Below are 18,842 nucleotides of genomic sequence, written 5' to 3'. Positions count from 1 at the left end.
TAAGGACGAGAATGATTGTGAAAATCTCTTCCCTTACCAAAATTCTATGATTCGATGAATATTAAACCAAGGATTAAAGATGAGTAAGGAAAATGATACTGTTATCCTTTATAAGGGTCTATGAAGAAACAGTGTTATTTGGAGATACGAGGCAAAAGTAGTATTTGTTGATATTTGACGTATTTATAAATATTGATGTTTTCAGCTTTGCTTTATACAAACACCTTTCATGGTAAACAGGTTTAAAAATCCTTGAGTGTCTTCCAGGCTGTAAATCAAATAGCTCAATACTTTGGATAAACTGCCTCTGTTCAAACTGCTGAGGCCAATTCTCAAACTCACATTTATAATAAAGAATTGAATTACCCTAGATCGAAAATCAATTCTATACTGCATGAAACCTATACCTCAATTTAAAAGAATCAAAATATTTCATTTAAAATATATTTTTATGTAACATTATTACCAACTGATATTCAATCAAACATCTACTAAAGCAATTGTATATTTCTGGCATTTGAGATGATTTTAGAAGAAATGAGAGCAAAATATTTGATGTTAAATAGTAATTTTTTTTATATTTAGCATTAAGCCTAACATCTCTTTAAGATATAAAGTAACTGTGTCAAGTGAGATCATGCCACTGCACTCCAGACTGAGGACAGGAAAAAAAAACAAAAGCAGAGGAAGTGACAGTTTAAACTTCAAAGTACAGTCTGCAAACATTTCCAGTCAATGATCAAACATTTTTGGTGTCAAGTAAATCTGCTGCTATAGATAGTTATCCCTAAAAGAGTGAGTACCTTAGGCAATCCCGTTGTGCCAGATGTGTAAAGAACATACAGTGGGTGTTCTGAAAGAACAGGAACACAGTCATGTGATTGGGCTTTCGCCATCTCTTCATCCCAATCAAGGTCACGACCAGGAGCCAAAGGAACCGCCTCCTGCACAGCAAAAATATAGGAATATGTACTGTAATAAGGAGATGAAATCAAGAGAATAAAAAGTAGCTAAATCTACTTAAGTCTGAGAATCTGGCTGAAAATCTAGGCCTATATGGCACTAAACATCAGATTTATGACTAAAAAGTTCAAGTTCATGATTTAACATAAATGTTTATAAAAAGTCCAAAAGTGTGGTATTCATTTCAATTAAACTGACAAAAAGACATGTTTCATTTAAATCTAATGATATCCTTAAGAAATTCAGTCTCATGCAATAATGTTTTCATCAACACTCATAGCTTAACAAGGTTTCATGTTTTTATAGATGTATGTACACTAATAATTTTATAAACTAATTTTTATTTTTCATAGCCTATTTCTTTTACTTTGGAAGTGTCATCTTTATAATGATGTGTCAACTAAGATATTAAAATTTATCTTCATACAATGGCCTTTAGGAGTAATACCACAGATACCTTTCCAAATAAGAAAACAGTAATAATTCTTCAGGAGTAGGGAAGAATTCTACTATTGCTTTTTGAAGACTAAAATCCAGTTTTGAAATTTAGTCAGAGTCTGTAATGTATCTAAAATATGATGCAAGTTTTTCTCCTTCTAGGTCATTCATTATTGTTGGAGAAATGTTTGTTTTCTTTTTTTGTTTCAAGAACCAGCTCTGTGTTGTAAACATTGTGATAATACAGTCATGAGTTAAACAGATACACCTTTAAAGAAAGTAGATAGGCTTCTTCAAAAATAGTGACAATGGAATGGGGAGATGGGTCAAAAGCAGGGAAGTGGCTCTTGGAAAAGTTACTCTGATGGGGAATTATAGCTATTTAAGTAGAGTTAATGCCAATTAAAAGTCTGGTCATTTTCTTAAATGTTAGCTGTGCTCAAGATCACACATCAGGAAGTTTATAATTAGCAAACATGTTAGCACAAGCAAAGTTATATAATACTCAGTGAAAATTAAGAAGATTTACTATCTAGGGATGTAGGTAATGGAAGTGATTCCTGAGATAACCCCAAAGACTGAAAAATTTAGAAAAAACAAGCCACTGCCATTTTCTAGGCTGATTAACACATTAATCAGGGTGGTAAAAATTGTTTATATATTTAAATAGGTACATTTGCCAATACTTTATTATAAATATGATGCCTATATGAATATGATACCTGTAAGAAGAAACACTTTTATAGCTGAATTGAAGACCCTTTATCGAGTTGAAGTTTCAGGCCAAACTGATTTATCCAGCCTCACTCTGATAGGTACTGGCTCTGCCATTTAAATAAATAAAATAGTTGACTATGACCAAATCATATGTTTACATCTCTTTTTATACAATGAATAAAAGCAACTAAAAAATTGCAAATTACCAAGCTTTTGACATCACAGAGATCTATAAAAATCATCACACTGCAAAATAAAAACATAATTTGAGTGATCACAAAAATAATTACAGGTTGATAACTGCATAGGCCTCTAATGAAATTAGGACTTCAATAATTGGTTACTCTTCAGCCTAAGAAACAGAGGTATGGACAAAGGAGATCTGACAAATGAAGAAAGAAAAAAATATTTTCACATATATGCATTTACTTCTATAGATATATCTCTCCTAGTTGTCATAATTCTTAAAAGGCAGTTTTGGGAGAGTCCAGGAGTGATTGATGTTCTATCCTTTGATTCCATCTTTGCTTGCCTGAAGCTTAGGTGTGGCAGCCAAGTTTTTATCTCCTCTTACAAAAATGCAATCCTGGTTAGTAAGACACACCACTAAGCCTCATAATTTGTGTCTCTCTAAATTCGAAGCAAAGCCAGTTCACTGGGCTCAATTGCTGCCTAAACAGCAGGTCTAATAGAACAAGAGACCTCTATAGCCCTTACCTATATCAAAACAGAGGAAAGGATCTGCAGAAAAAGAGAAGCAGAGAAAGCAAGCTAGTTACTGGGGGAAGCAGGCAGTTTATCTCTATTAAAAAGAGAAGAGACTTGCATTAACTTGCATTAGAAAAATCTGAATAAGGAACATTGATATCCATATCCAACATGTTTATAGTGAAAGACATAGCATATATCTTGTTGGTTACAGTCATTAAACTGGAGTTTAAATCCTGGTTCTGCCACTTATTAGCCATGACTTTGGGCTATAACCTCTCCATTACTCAGTTTCTTTATCTGTAAAATACAGTGAGTAACAGCATCTGTTTCATTGGTTTGTTAGAATTAAATTTTTAAAAAGTATTTGGAAGTACTTAGCACTGGGCCTAGAACTTAGTACATCATATTTCTGTAAAAATTACATATGAATGTGAATAGCACACATATACTCATGTGTATACATTATGTGTGTGTTCCTGCCATTCCTCTAAACTTTTCTTACCCAAAGCCTTCTATGTTGCTGATTTTGCATTTCCTGATTTAAATAGCAAAGAAGCTTTTTTAAAGCAAAGAAGCTTTAAAAAAAATGCTTGTGGTCATCTGAAAGAAACTTAAAATTCTTCTTCAAGATCATAAGAACATTAAAATCATTAAGTGCAATAGTTCATGAACCACAGACTACTATAACTCTACACAGGAATTTAATGTGGCAATGGGAATTGCTAGGTGGTAATCAAAATGACATATTGTTAACACTCTGTCTCAGATCTTGCCATTTAAGTATTTTCAAAGAAAACGTCTCAAGAGTTCTACAAATTGCACATGATTCTTTGCACTCTTGCAATTTCACTTCTGAAAAAAAAAATTGATCTGCTAGAAACCCAAGTTGGTCTCATCATAAATAGCTGGAGATTTGCTTGGGTAAAGAAGTAAGGTGATCATCAGGTCAAAGTTATAGGAAAAGTACTGTAAATTGTATTCATTGATATACTGTTTTCCCTTCCTTCATGGATCACAGAATAATTTATCCACTTAGAATATTCATGTTTTGTTTTACTGAGCATAGTTCTATTTCTGGCCTAAATACTTTTCTAAATTTTAAAAAGATATTTGCATGCAAATTAATCACACCACTCCAAGTGTCAGGACAGCTGAGGGATTAAGCATACAGTCATAGAGCATGCATTCAATTCTTGACTCTGGCACTTTCTAACTGGGCATGTTACTTTATCTCCATGTTCATTGGAGTCCTCTTTTATTAAAATAGGAATAATATTACCATGTAGTTAATAGAGTTACCAAGGAAATTTAAAAAGATATTCATTAGTAGAGTATCTTAAAAATCATACAGTAAGCAGTCAATTCTCGTCATTATAATTATTATAATCTGAGCTAATAAAAATACTTACAGCAATAGCAGTATACATATAACCCAATTCATTAACCTCACACATGTTTCTGTGCTTTAGTCTTTTGGTTTTAAGCTAGATTTTCATGAAGTCAGTAAGTCTTCTTTATATATTTTCTAGAAATAACAATGACGTTGAGCAGTATACTAAATAGCTTATAAATCAAGTGTCTCCTTTAAATGGTAAAAACTAAAATCATCCTTAGCATATTACCATAAGCAAGAATCAAATTCAATATTCAGATTACCATATTTGGACGGTTATAAATGAGAATTTTGTCCGGTTTGTGTTGTCCTATTCTTAGCGCCTCTTCTATAAGTGGTATGTACTCTACCCTCCTTCCAGGTTCAATGCCAAATGACGCTGTAACAACCACCTTGGGCTACAATTAAAAAAGAATAATGGAGAGAAAGCTTTAGCAATGTTAATTAAGGTAATCACAATATTTTAGCTGCAGATTGGCAATTTCTAAAGAAACATCTGAATGATTCCATTTTCTATTGAATGGTCTGTAAACCAACAAACCCTTTTTAATTGTTATAGACTTAACCACTTTCACATAAATCTCACTTACCTGTTCAAAATTGCATAATCAATGATGTTTCTGACTCACAGGTATGAAGTGTATAAGTTCCTTTCAAATAATTCATTAAGCCAGGCAGATTTGCCATGAACTAGTAAAATGCAAATCTTGAAGCCCCTTAAGAGGCCCCAGTAAGAGCTGGCTGTTGCTGAGGTTGTGGTGGCATGTCATAGATTTTCTACATATTTCTCTTCTAAATGCGTAAAGAGACTGCAGCAAAAAAAAGACCCAAATCTCCAATAATTTGTATTAATTTTTTTCTCATTCTTTATATATACTCACATTCCCCAAATATTAGATATTATTTTCTTAGAAAGGTCCCCAAATGATTTAAGCTCCAAGTTCCACAAAACCTAGACCTGCCCCTGTCCTTAAGATACACTTTAGGCTGGGCATGGTGGCTCATGCCTATAATCCCAGCACTTTGGGAGGCAAAGGCAGGCAGATCACAAAATCAAGAGCTTGAGACCAGCCTGGCCAACATAGTGAAACCCCGTCTCTACTAAAAATACAAAAAATTAGTTGGGCATGATGCTGAGCGCCTGTAATCCCAGCTACTTGGGAGGCTGAGGCAGGAGAATTGCTTGAACCTGGGAGGCAAAGGTTGCAGTGAGACAAGATGGCACCACGGCACACCAGACCAGGCGCCAGACCACAGTGTGAGACTCTGTCAAAAAAAAAAAAAGACACGCTTTATACTATTTACCTGACAACTTGCTAACTTGAAAAGTCATTCTTGAGGACAAACACAGGTGTAGCCAAAATGCATTTGTGGAGGGAACCACAGCTTGTGTTAATCCTCTTCTTCAGTATATTCTGGACGTGCCTCAAATGTTTGACTACAGTCAGTGTTTGCTTAGAGCTTACTCCACAGTAATCTCTAAACGGCCAACTTCGGATGCCGTTTACTTTTGTGTTTCTTATACCTAGCACAGTGCTTGGCATGTCATGAGCTTTCAGTAAACATTTGTGGAACTCATTAATTTGCAGAAAAAGAAGTCCTCATATTTTTAAGCATATTGTTTCTTAACCAAGAAATCCAAAGCAAAAGAGACAGATAATAAATTATTCAGAAGGCAGATAATCGACCCAAGGTATTGCACGTATTCCTGAATTCTGATTTCTAGTTATAATACATTTCATCTAGGAAAGGTTTATACGGTGCTAAATATATGCATACGTAGTACTGTCAGCTTTTTGAATATAATTTAATATTCATGAACTGAGGCTCAGTGCAATTACATAGCTTGCCCCAGGTTACAAGTGGTGGAGGCAGAAAGAAGGCCAGTTCTGTTTGGTGCAGAACCTCTTTAAACCGTATCAAGCTGCCTTAAAACAAAAAGGGGGGAAAAAAGCAAAAAGTATGTTTCCTTTTATTATATTTTTAAAGGTCAGACATCTGAATGTAATTCACATTTTAATATCTGTAATACTCACAAAAATAGCTCTAGATAGCATTCCCTAAAATTAGAATTCTGAATAAATAAAAGCAAGCTACGTATCAAATTAGGAGCATATATAGAATATATCAAAGCTAGAATTTAATAAAGTCAAAATTAGACTCTTCCTCTGAAAAAATAATTCCTTTCACATTTCTATTAAGAGTCTTGTTGGAGATTTTATTGAGTCTAGATTGACTTGTTAGAATACAACCTTTCCATCATCTTCCGTTAAACCTTTTTCTTTAGCCTATTTATTTGAAGACCATGACATCAAAATCATTCCTAATTCAACTACACACTATTTGTATCCCACTATCTCAGATATATGTCTCTATCTCTATCTTCTCTCTTTACACATGACCTGCCCAATTGCCTTGTCCATAAAATCATTTATTGCATAAACTCCTTAACAAAAGAGTCTTAGGGGTGTGTATGTGTGTGTGTGCGCGCACGTTTTCAATGAAAATCCTTAAATGGCATACCAAAAGTTTTGTAAATCCTTATTTATTTTATGTATTGTAATTCCCCTGTAACTTATCACAATTTAAAAAGTTTTATTTGCAGGTCAGTGACTGATATTTTTTCCCTAGATTTTCTTCATAAGCACTAATGCAACATGTTTAAAAAGAAAAAAGAAAAAAAAAAAGGACCCAGATGGTTTGCCCAAAAATCAGCTTTCTTATTTTAATAACTAACCTATTATAAGATAAAATGAGATATGCAAAGCCTCAACTCTATACCTAGTATTCAGGGGGCATTCAGTATACATTAGCTCTCTTCCCATTAAGAATGTCTCATCTTGAGCTTGTAAAACTCTAAAGGTCAACCATCTCTTACTCCGATAAGAACCTTCCTCCCAGAGTCCTTTTTCCCCTTCATATTGCCCAAAACACCTATCAATGGTTTTTATTTCAGATTCCAGCTTCACTACTACTCACATACTGCAATACATGTCTCCTCTTAACATTGCTTAAAACATGACACTCACCTGTTCAAAAAACCTTTACTGGTTAACAGAATCCAGTTCAGATAAAATCTGCCTTTGCAAACTTGCCTCTCAGCTTTTAGTCATGTTAGTCTACATTACTGTCCTTCCAAATGAATTTTACCATCTCCTGTCTCTATTGCTTGAGTCAGAATCTTTTTCTGCCTTTTTGGGTCCTACTATGTTATTCTCTTACATTAGCTGAATCTTAGCCAAGATCTAACTCAAATCTCACCTCCTTTAGGAAGCCTTCTTTGTTTGCCCTGACTGAAAGAAAATGCTCCTTCCTCTAAATCAGGGGTCTGCAAACTATGGTTGTGAGCCAAACCCAGCAGACAGCCTGTTTCTGCGAAATATTATTGAAAAATATACACCTATCGTGTATGTGTTGCCTAAGGCTGCTTCTGTGCTATATGCAACAGCAAAGCTGAGTAGGTGCAATAGAGATCACGTCATTCATACTGCCTAAATATTGAACGTCTCGTCAATTTACAGTTAAAATTTTTCTAACTCCTGCACTAAATTTATAGGTTACTAATAGTTAAAAAATTTTAAATGAGTACTATATGTCAGACGCTGTGCTGTTTTAAATACCTCAATGATATTTCAAACAGACTCATGATATATATATGTCATATTTTCTTTATCCGTTCTTCAGCTGATGGTCACTTAGGTTGACTCCGTATCTTTTAAATTGTAAATTAAGCTGCAACAAACATATGCATATCGGTGTCTTTTTGATATTTAATGTAATGATTTCTAGAAAAAGTATCTATCAACCATCCCATTTGAAGGGAGGATCTAACTATTATAGATCATTCTCAGATGATTTATCCACAGATAAATATGACTAAGTTATACGTAGCTACAGCTTGATTTCCCAAAATAAAGCACTTACCTTTACATGATCAATGCGACTACTTAGTTCTTTAGAAGCAAATCCCCCAAATATGAGACTGTGGATGGCACCTATCCTTGCACATGCCAGCATGGTATATATCGCCTGTGGGATCATGGGCATGTAGATAACCACAGTGTCACCTTTCTTGATGCCATGCTTGACAAAGACACCAGCCAGCTTGGAGACCTATATCAAAACCATTAGATCAGTGAAGTGTTTTTTGTATTATTTCACTAAACTTCTAACTTAAGGCAGTAATACTAGATGAGGATCACCCTCCTGGTAGTAGATTAAAGCCTGAGTAACATGTACATGACGATGATGCTAGTAAAACAGACAGTTATAATTATTGATTATAAACCAACCTACTATTATCTCAGGCAAACTCAATGACTTAAGATTGCTTAACCCTTCATGTCACAACATTTTTACCGAGCAACTATTATATGCCAGACATGGTATGCAAGAGTTGGGAGCACAATACTGAGAAAAGACAGACACAAACTTGCCCCTGTAGAGCCTATATATATTGCAAAAGATGAATCTGTCAGGTGAACAGAAAACAAAATAATTACAATTTAGATAGATGTTGGGTGACTTAAAGGAAAAAATTATATATTAATAAAGAAAACCTATCATTAAACACTAATAAGGGCAAATAAGACAAATTCTACTATATTCACATTTTAAAGAAAAGGTAACTAAGGCTCAGAGCTAATAGATAGCTAAACAAGGTCACAGAACTAGCAAATGCTGTAACAGGACATGATCACAGGTCATCTGACCTCATATTCTTTGCGTTTTCTACTGCCTCAAGCCAATTATTTTTTATAGTTTTTTTACACTAATTACTTATACAAAGTGATTTCCCTCTGTATTTGAATAAAACATACACAGTTCTGTTTTGTTTTTCTGAGATCTCAACATACAAATGTCTCATGTTACATGTTTTTGTACTTTCTAGCAATAAAAACAAAACAGATCATAAGCCCACACATGATGTAATTTATTGCAAGACTCCCTCCCAGGGGCAATTATAATGGGCTGTGGGAAGTATGCCCAGACCTTAATGAATAAGTAGTTCAACATTCTTTCACTTAAAAAAAAATTAAGTATCTATTATATGTCAGGCACTGTTTTCAGATACATCAGATCAGTAAATGAGACAAGATAATCTCTAGCTTCCAGCTACATACACTTTAGCAGGGGAAATACTTACAATAAACAATAAACATAATAAATAATAAAATTATGTATTATAGTAAAAATATCTTCAGTCATATGGGGGAAGGAGGTAGAGCAGAGTAAAGAGGATTTGGAGTGCAGGGGAAGGGGTGGATGTAATTCTCAATGGAACCTCACTGAGAGGCAACTAAGAAAGCCACAGTTTAGTAAGACAAGTAGGAGATTGAAAAAAATGTGTATACGAATGTACTATTTTAGGCAGAGAGAACAACAGTGCAGTACAAACGTGTAAGAGGTAAAGGAGATCATATGTGATGTAATCAAGGAACAGCAAGGAGACCAGGGGCCTGGAGAAGAAACAAGTAAGAAGACAGTTGTCAATCAGATCAGGGGGCTGAAGGGCCTGTACGGGCATGGTGGGAAATTGGAAGGGCCATAGCTTGCCTTTGAATGTGACCATCGAACACAATGAACAGAGGCGGCTTGGGAGAAGAAATTAGGCCACACAGCTATTTGTGGTTCCTTTCATTTTAGTATCTCCTACTTTCTGAACAAGTTTAAAGAATTCTGAATCCACTCGAAGTGCTATTAAAACTTCAATAAATAAGGCATTTGATATGTTACTTTAGGGTTCACCTTGTTCTTATCAACTTCAGGTGGAAAATTATCAAAGAAAAAACATATTATTTTTATCCAATGACATATTCTTATCCTACCATAAATGTCTGAGTATAGTTACAATTTCTATTAGCAAAAGGGAAAATATTTTAACATCGGTTGTTTACAATCAATAATTTTTCAGCTAAAGTTAACCATGTGCCATTCACCCAATTCACATTCATTTTTGCACCTTCTTAAAATTGTTTTTTGTTAATAATTTAATGGCTTTATACAAGCATAGACCACTAAAATTGATTTTCAGTCTGACACCAAGGGCAATATGGATCCCAAGGGAACAGAGCCAGCTAGCAGGAAGATACTACACTGCCAGTGTGTGAATAACTGAGTTGTGAAGGAAGCCTAGAGCAAACTAAATGAATATGTTTATTTAGATATAACAATATGTGACTCTTCCCACTAGAAATTATCTGAATCATTTTAGCAGTAATTTAAAGTCATACATAAATATCCTGTCATTGGTTCAACTTATGTAGTATCTGCTGTATGTCCTAGACTGAAGTCAAGCCTGCAGATAAAAAAATGAAAAAGAAATGGTAGGTCCTTAAACCAAAGAAATTTGGAGTCTGAAAGAAAAAAAAAAAGACAAAGGAATAATAATGGTAAAATAAGAAAATGCAACAACAGAAATTTATATATTGTAAAATGATGAATACATATTTGGTTTATATATAACATAATACATAATGCATCAGATAGAAGTAAAAGCTTTAAATTTCAGAGTTATAAAATGAAAACATTTATATGAATAATAAAAACTAAATTAATAAAAGTTTTATGTATTCATTCTGGAAAATCTTTCAAAACCAGTCCTTGGGTTAGTATAATTTTATGACCAAATGTTCACAGCTCAAAAATAAAGATTGGTCAAAATTGGCCAAAAGCCATGGTCTACAGGACAAATTAGCACTTGCTTCAAAAACAGCAAGTGTGCTCACCTAAGGAAAATTATGCTTGTATGAAAAAAGATACTCCTAGCATCCAAATTGTAGCAAAAATACAGTGATCACCGGCAACTTCAAAACCACATCAAAGAAAACTCTATGAAAAAGAAGACAAGGGAAGGCATATTTTCAAAATGCAGCAATGTTACACAGCAAACCCTTGTCTAAACAGTAACAAAAAATAGAACTAATTTAAAAACCAACCATAATATCTGAGGAAACAGATTGCTAAAATTATAAATAAATGTTCTTGAGAATATGCAGAATTTTCATAGAAACAGTTATGTAAAATACCTGTACCTTACTTGTAAATGTACTATATTAATCATGTGTTCATGTACACACACATACATATTTAGTCTGTTTTACTTTTTTTTTTTTTCCCCATTTATTTTATTGCTTTTTAGGTTTTGGGGTACATGTGAAGAACATGCAAAATTGTTGCATAGGTACACACGTGGCAGTGTGATTTGCTGCCTTCCTCCCCATCACCTACATCTGGCATTTCTCCCCTTGCTATCTCTCCCCAGCTTCCCACCCCCCACCGTCCCTCCCCTATTTCCCCCCAACTGACCCCAGTGTGTAGTGCTCCCCTCCCTGTGTCCATGTGTTCTCATTGTTCAACACCCGCCTATGAGTGAGAACATGTGGTGTTTGATCTTCTGCTCTTCTGTCAGTTTGCTGAGAATGATGGTTTCCAGGTTCATCCATGTCCCTACGAAGGACCCAAACTCATTGTTTTTGATGGCTGCATAATATTCCATGGTGTATGTGTGCCACATTTTCCCTATCCAGTCTATCGTTACTTGTATACATACAGACGGCCATTGAAAAGATTAAAATTTTAACTCTAATGAATAACTTACTCTTTTGGTCATGCATTAACTATACATCCAGGTAAATATTTGTGAAAATAATTAATTATTCTAAAACTGCTTAAGATCTGGTAGTAAAACTATCCCTTTTGAAAGAGAATTTTTAGGAATATAAATATTTTCATATAAGAAGCTTCTAGGAATGTAATATTTTTAGACAGTTACAGTTAATTAGATACAGCATTGAAATAATTTTCATTTAAGATAATGCTAAGCTAAATCAATTTAATTTGAGACATGTCTCTTGAAAGCAGGAAAGTTAGAGATGTTATTTAGAAAAGAAAAATCTTTCTTCCAAAGATAAAAACATCACATGTACATTCACAAGTAAAATTATCTATCTAAAACACAGAGGAATATTTATATTTAAGAATGGCATTCTATTAAATTTTTCAAAAAATATCACAAAATGCTATCTTACATTCAAAATCGTTATCTGACAGTGGTGGTGGTTCAGAAAATATTTACTAGCACATTTCTTCTCAAATAATTTTCTCCAAATGAAGGAGTAAATACCATTACTCAGAATAATCATTTTTCTCGTTACCAGTTTCTTCACATGTGGGTTTCAATCAATATTCGGTTATTTTCAGACTATGTATTCACAAGCAAAGTGAAATAGAAAATTATTTAATCCCTTTAGTTCAAGCTCAAAATAATCAATATTTCAATAATCTTTTTGCTTTCAAGGCTACTGTGATTTTCAGAGTACAATTTCATAGAAAATTAGTTAACGCCTATATTTCTCTATGTATATGTGCTCACAGTCTTGATAGAGAATATTGTCTTCCATTTATTTAATATGTTAAAATTTACAAGAAAATCATCAGAATTTATCACATCTTATAGAAAATATCTTTTTAATTTTAAAACAATGTTTTTATGTAACAGGCCATTGTGGACAGAGAAGATAATTCTACGTCAAAGAGAAGTCCAAGGTCTAAAAGAATGGAATACGTAATTGATGCCTGTCATTAACACACAACAGGAGTAGGGTGCATTCAACAAAAAGACAAAGAATAATTAAGGATTGCCTCCACTTTTTACCATTTTAACATCTCTCCACTCTAGACATTAATAATTGGGTAATTGTAACTTCCTCCTGCTTTTACGCACTGGAAAATTTCTGCCAAAATCTCTACTCATCATGGCATGCGCCATTTGGCTGAAAAAGTAAAGGCAGTTTAGTTTAGAGAGAGTAAACATTCGGGATGAAGAGGGTTGTGAGATGAACTGGAAAGGTATGAAGAAACAATATCAGATATGATGGAGAGCCTTGTTTTACCCATTAAGTTTAACCTAAGAGCAATGTGTAATAATTGAAAAATGTTCATCCTCTTTAAAAGTACTTTCCAAATTCTTAAAATGTAATGATTATTGCATAAACTCAATTATTACCTAATAGGGATAAAAATAAATAAACGTATTTGAGGAATATTAAGAATGAGCTAACAGTAGGTTTTAGCAAATGACTGGAAAGTGATGCCATTCTCATTGGACATGTTTAAATTTGAGATGATAGTGGAACAACCATGTATAGACATCTACTCAGCAACCCTGCACATGATATCGACATCAGGAGAAAGGTGTGGGCTGATGATACAGAACTGAGAATAGCCAGTGTTGCACTGGGAGTAACCATCACATATGCGGCGAAAAAAAAAAAAAAAAAAAGCCATTAGTGCAGATGTAATCACCCAGGAAGAATGTGTAAACTGAAAAGAGAAGGCAACCTAGAATAAGTAGGTTGCCTTATAAGTGAAGAAACAGGCAAAATAAGAAGTATTCAAGAAGGAAAATTAGACAAAATGGACACAGGAATGAAAGGAAAATGAGGGCAGAATGGTATACAGAAGTAAGTGAAGACTGTCAGAGAATGGACAAAAATGTTAGATATGATAAAGAGAGGAAGTAAAATATTGAACATCTATTGGAATTAATAAGAAGTATTAATTACCTTAGCTAAATGAGACATATTTTAGAGGGTTTTGGTTTAGCATGTGATAAGGAAGTTAAAATGGCTTTTTCCCAAAGTTAATCAGTGAAGGAAAATAGGTAAGAAAGCAGCTAGTAGTGGAAACATTTACGAATATGTTTAAGATAAAGAGCCAGCAGTGACATGGCCATTAGATACGGTAACAGAACAAGAGCCTTAAAAAGGATTGATAAAATGGCTCCAGGGTACCCAAAAAAAAAAGATTAACTTTTATTTAAAAGGAGGGAAAGAGAAAACAATGGGTATGGATTCAGGCAAGTCTGTAGTTCTGGTGACAAAAAATTTTCATCATCATTCCTGGGGTTGAATCAATGTACCCTGTTAAGTTTGAGGGACAGAGGTGGGAAGGCCAAAAGTTTAAACTAGCCTTTGAAAGGTAAAAGAAAAACTTGTTAGAGAAATGCTAAAGAAAAAAAAAAATGCAGCGTTGAAGTCCCAGTGGACACTGGAGACCATAAATTTATAGTGAATCCATATTTGAAGTTATGTGATTTTTCTTTAACAGGATTCAACATATTGGATACAGGAATGAAGCTAGTAAGAAACTGGATTGATCCAGGTCTGGAGTTTTGCCGCAGAAGTGAAATGGAATGACAAAGCGGCGGAGAAGTAAGAATACTGGTAAGAGACGAGTTATGTGGCTAAACTAAAAAACCCAAACCAAATAACAGAAAGATGAACACAAAAAGGAGCCTTAGCTAGTGACTACGCACCTTTAAAACCATTTAAAACTACGGTATTTCATGAGGCCAAAAAATATACAAAAAAATGCTCAACATGACTAACCTTTAAAGAGATACAAATTGAAATCACAATGAGATACCATCTCACACCAGTCAGAGTGGCTAGCAGTAAAAAATCAAAAAGCAGCAGATGCTGGTAGAGCTGTGGAGAAAAGGGAACACACACACAGCTGGTGCAAATGTAAATTAGTTCAGCCACTGTGGAAAGCGCTTTGGAGATTTCTCAAACAACTTAAAAACAGAGCTACCATTTGACCCAGCAATACTATTACTGGGTATATACTCAAAGGAAAATAAATATTTGGTTGAAAATAAATCATTCTACCAAAAATATACGTGGACTCGTATGTTCCATCATTGCAGCACTATTCACAATAACACAAATATGGAGTCAACGTAGATACCCACCAATGACAGGCTAGATAAAGAAAATGTGGTATATATACACCCCAGAATACTATGCAGCCATAAAAGAAAGAACAAAACCAAGTCCTTTTCAGCAAGACAGATGCAGCTGAAGGCCATCCAAAGCAAATTAACATGGAGGCAGAAAACCAAATATGGCACGTTCTCACTTATGAGTGGGAGTTAAACATTGTGTGCACATGGAAATAGAGATGAGAAAGATAGACACTGGACACTGGGACTACTAGAGAGAGGAGGGTGGGAGGGGGATGGGGGTTGAAAACCTGTCAGGTACTATGTTCATTACTGGAATAGTGGGATCATCTGTACAACAAATCTCAACTACACGCAATTTATCCATGTAATAAACCTGCACATCTACCCCTGAATAGAAAATAAAAGTTGAAAAAAAAAAAACCTGTGGTATTTAAATAGGTATTGTGTCTAAAAATGCATATTATCTAAGAAATGTAGTTGTATTGTACAATATAAGAATATGAGAAATTTAAAATAGACACTTTAAAAGTTATAAGCCCTAATTTACATATATTCTCTATCCTTTCTTCACCTTCTATCTACCAAAAAAAGCAAAACTTTAGGATCCTCTTATGTATCTGTTTCCAACTTGCAAAATCGGCGAAGTGTTCCTTTCATCCTTTGGAAATTATATCCATAACTGCCCCTTTCCCTCCACCACTCACCCCAGCAATCAGTTGATCCCACCTCAGGAGATATTTAATTGAATCTGCTTTTCTCTAACACTAACATTTCCAATAATTTTTAATTCATATTCATTTATTTCCCTCCTTTAGTTATGAGTACTGCAAGAATATTGATTTTATTTTTTTTCACTGCTAATGCATTGTATTTCAGCTATATTATATGTTAAGCAGTTGGGTGGCCAGACTGGAACCCAAACACCACTCAGAAAAGTACCATTCATAGATATATAGAGAAATAGAGTACAAATCCCTATTAAAGAGTTTTCACATGATTTTTTTTAAAACAGCACAATTCAAAGTTGATTGCTTTCCATACATTTTCTAGGGTATTTGCAAAGAAAATATTCCAAGTGCTGAAGCAAACTTTATTATATTTAAAAATATATAATCCACCTGGACTAAAATGAAGAAGAAAATTCAACTATTAGAGAAGAAATTTTTCACAATTATGCATTCACATACCTTTATACAAGCATTCTGAAAAATCTGCCATAATTTTGCCACTAATGTACAGTTTTCCAAATTTGTGCTTGAAAAGGTATAGAATCTACTATACTCTATTAATAAAGAGTATTCAATTCAACACAAATATATGTAAGTCATCTAGATAAGACTATATTCCTTCAGTGAACATAATATGATAGTATAACTGCCCTACATATTTGTTTATACAATATGAAAAATGTGAAACAAAGTTATTACTTTAAAACTATGACTATACAATGCATTAAATGGCTAATGAAGAATATTTTTTGAAGAACATTAATTTGCACTGTTAATGAAGGCCAGATTCCTTTTCTCTTGATCTAATAAGTTGTTTATTGTGGTGTTTCTCCAAGTAGAGTCTGTGGAGATAGTCTCAGGGTCAATGAGTTCTCTGTGAGAATCTTTTAACTTTGTGTTTTTACTTTGATATAATTAAAAAATAATAGGCCAGGTGCAGTGGCTCACGAATGTAATCCCAGCACTTTGGGAGGCCAAGGCGAGAGGATCACAAGGTCAAGATATCAAGGCCATCCTGGCCAACATGGTAAAACCCCGTCTCTACTAAAAATACAAAAATTAGTTGGGCATGGTGGTGTGTGCCTGTAGTCCCACCTACTTGGGAGACTGAGGCCGGAGAATTGCTTGAACCCAGGAGGCAGAGGTTGCAGTAAGCCAAGATCATGACACTGCATTCCAGCCTAGGCAACAGAGTGACACTCTATCTCTAAATAAATTAATTAAATAATGTAATATAGTATACTCTGGATTATCTGAGCACTCATGCAATTTCTCTGTGTTTGTGTTTACTTTTGTAATCTCATGCGTAATAAGTAAAGGTCAGATAAGTTTATGGTACATTGTATAATAGAAATTGAAGGCTCTATGAAAGTTCAATCACTAATATGTGACAAGAGAATTGAGGTACCACTGAGAACATGTCACCAAACTCAAAGCCCCAGGGTCACAGCATCAAACACGTTTTGCAATCAGTCATTCAGCTCCAGCAAAACAATATCAGTCACAATATTAAATTAATATTGTCATGTTGTACTTGATTGGCTTTGTGGGTTTGTTCTTATACTGTCTACAACTCAGATATGGCTTTATGTACTAAGTTGTAAAAAGAGGATATTAAGTCCTAGGCTTAATAATACATTAAAATAAAAATAATTTAAGTCAATACCAAAAGTGTGTAAAAATGTTTTGTCTTTACAAAGCATTTATATGCCTCACTATTTGATGAAAAAGAAATGTCAATTTGGTTTCTTAGAGGCTTTTTTCTCTTAAAGAAAAATATAAAAGATGCAAAAGATGTCAACAGGAATCCTATTGCACTGTTTAGATCAATTCTGCAGTGATGATTTAATCAAAGTTCTAATTAAACAAACACCCCCAGCACTTCTACAGGCAGTACATAAAACATGAAAACCACTCTGGTAAACCAACCACACTTCCCAGCACTGGGCAATGTTCCAGCTAACCTTTACAGTCTCATTGATCAATATATACTGAAAGCCAATCAATATATGTGAAGGTCTCATAGAGAACTTGCTAAATATCCCAGGAATGGTACAAGGACATGAAACCATTGCAATAGCTGGGTCTGTTTTAAAAATATCTACGTCACTCAACCAAAGGAGCCATATACATTTAAAAAGAAGAAAAATTCCTAGATTTTCTTCTAGGGTTTTTATGGTGTTAGGTCTTATGTTTAAGTCTTTAATCCATCTGGAGTTAATTTTAGTGTAAGGCGTCAGGAAGGGGTCCAGTTTCTGCTTTCTGCACATGGCTAGCCAGTTTTTCCAACACCATTAATTAAACAGGGAATCATTTCCCCATTGCTTGTTTTTTTCAGGTTTGTCAAAGATCGGATGGTTGTAGATATGTTGTGTTGCCTCCAAGGCCTCTGTTCTATTCCATTGGTCTATATCTCTGTTTTGGTACCAGTACCATGCTGTTTTGATTACTGTAGCCCTGTAGTATAGTTTGAAGTCCGATAGTGTGATGCCTCCTGCTGTGTTCTTTTTGCTTAGAATTGACTTGGCTATGTGGGCTCTCTTTTGGTTCCATATGAAGTTTAAGGTGGTTTTTTCCAGTTCTGTGAAGAAGGTCATTGGTAGCTTGATGGGAATTGCGTTGAATCTGTAAATTACTTTGGGCAGTATGGACATTTTCATTGATTCTTCCTAACCATGAACATGGAATATTTCTCCATCTGTTTGTGTCTTCTCTTATTTCGTTGAGCAGTGGTTTGTAGTTCTCCTTGAAGAGGTCCTTTACGTTCCTTGTTAGTTGTATTCCAGGCAAAACCATTCAGGACATAGGCGTAGGCAAGGACTTCATGATCAAAACACCAAAAGCATTGGCAACAAAAGCCAAAATAGACAAATGGGACCTAATTAAACTCCACACCTTCTGCATGTCAAAAGAAACAGTCATTAGAGTGAATCAGCAACCAACAGAATGGGAAAAAGTTTTTGCAGTCTACTCATCTGACAAAGGGCTGATATCCAGAATTTACAAAGAACTAGAACAGATCTACTAGAAAAAAACAAACAAGCCCATTCAAAAGTGGGCGAAGGATATGAACAGACACTTTACAAAAGAAGACATACATGAGGCCAACAAACATATGAAAAAATGCTCATCATCACTGGTC

The 18,842-nt window shown here is 34.4% G+C and overlaps 1 protein-coding gene across 1 annotated transcript in view; it reads right to left on the bottom strand.

The window, feature by feature from the left end:
* The window catches only part of ACSS3 (acyl-CoA synthetase short chain family member 3), a 163,452-nt gene that overhangs the window by 103,828 nt on the left and 40,782 nt on the right, over window positions 1–18,842 (bottom strand). The window contains exons 3-5 of the mRNA XM_017543504.2: window positions 8,147–8,335; window positions 4,486–4,620; window positions 804–944 (exon numbers count right to left, since the gene is read on the bottom strand). Coding sequence (XP_017398993.1) covers window positions 804–944; window positions 4,486–4,620; window positions 8,147–8,335 — 465 coding nt within the window. The remainder of the gene's footprint in view (window positions 1–803; window positions 945–4,485; window positions 4,621–8,146; window positions 8,336–18,842) is intronic.

Source organism: Cebus imitator, unplaced genomic scaffold, assembly GCF_001604975.1.
Source record: "Cebus imitator isolate Cc_AM_T3 unplaced genomic scaffold, Cebus_imitator-1.0 Scaffold156, whole genome shotgun sequence".
Lineage (NCBI taxonomy): Eukaryota > Metazoa > Chordata > Mammalia > Primates > Cebidae > Cebus > Cebus imitator.
Note: the sequence above shows the minus strand (reverse complement) of the source record. Positions and strands in the feature narration are given on the sequence as shown.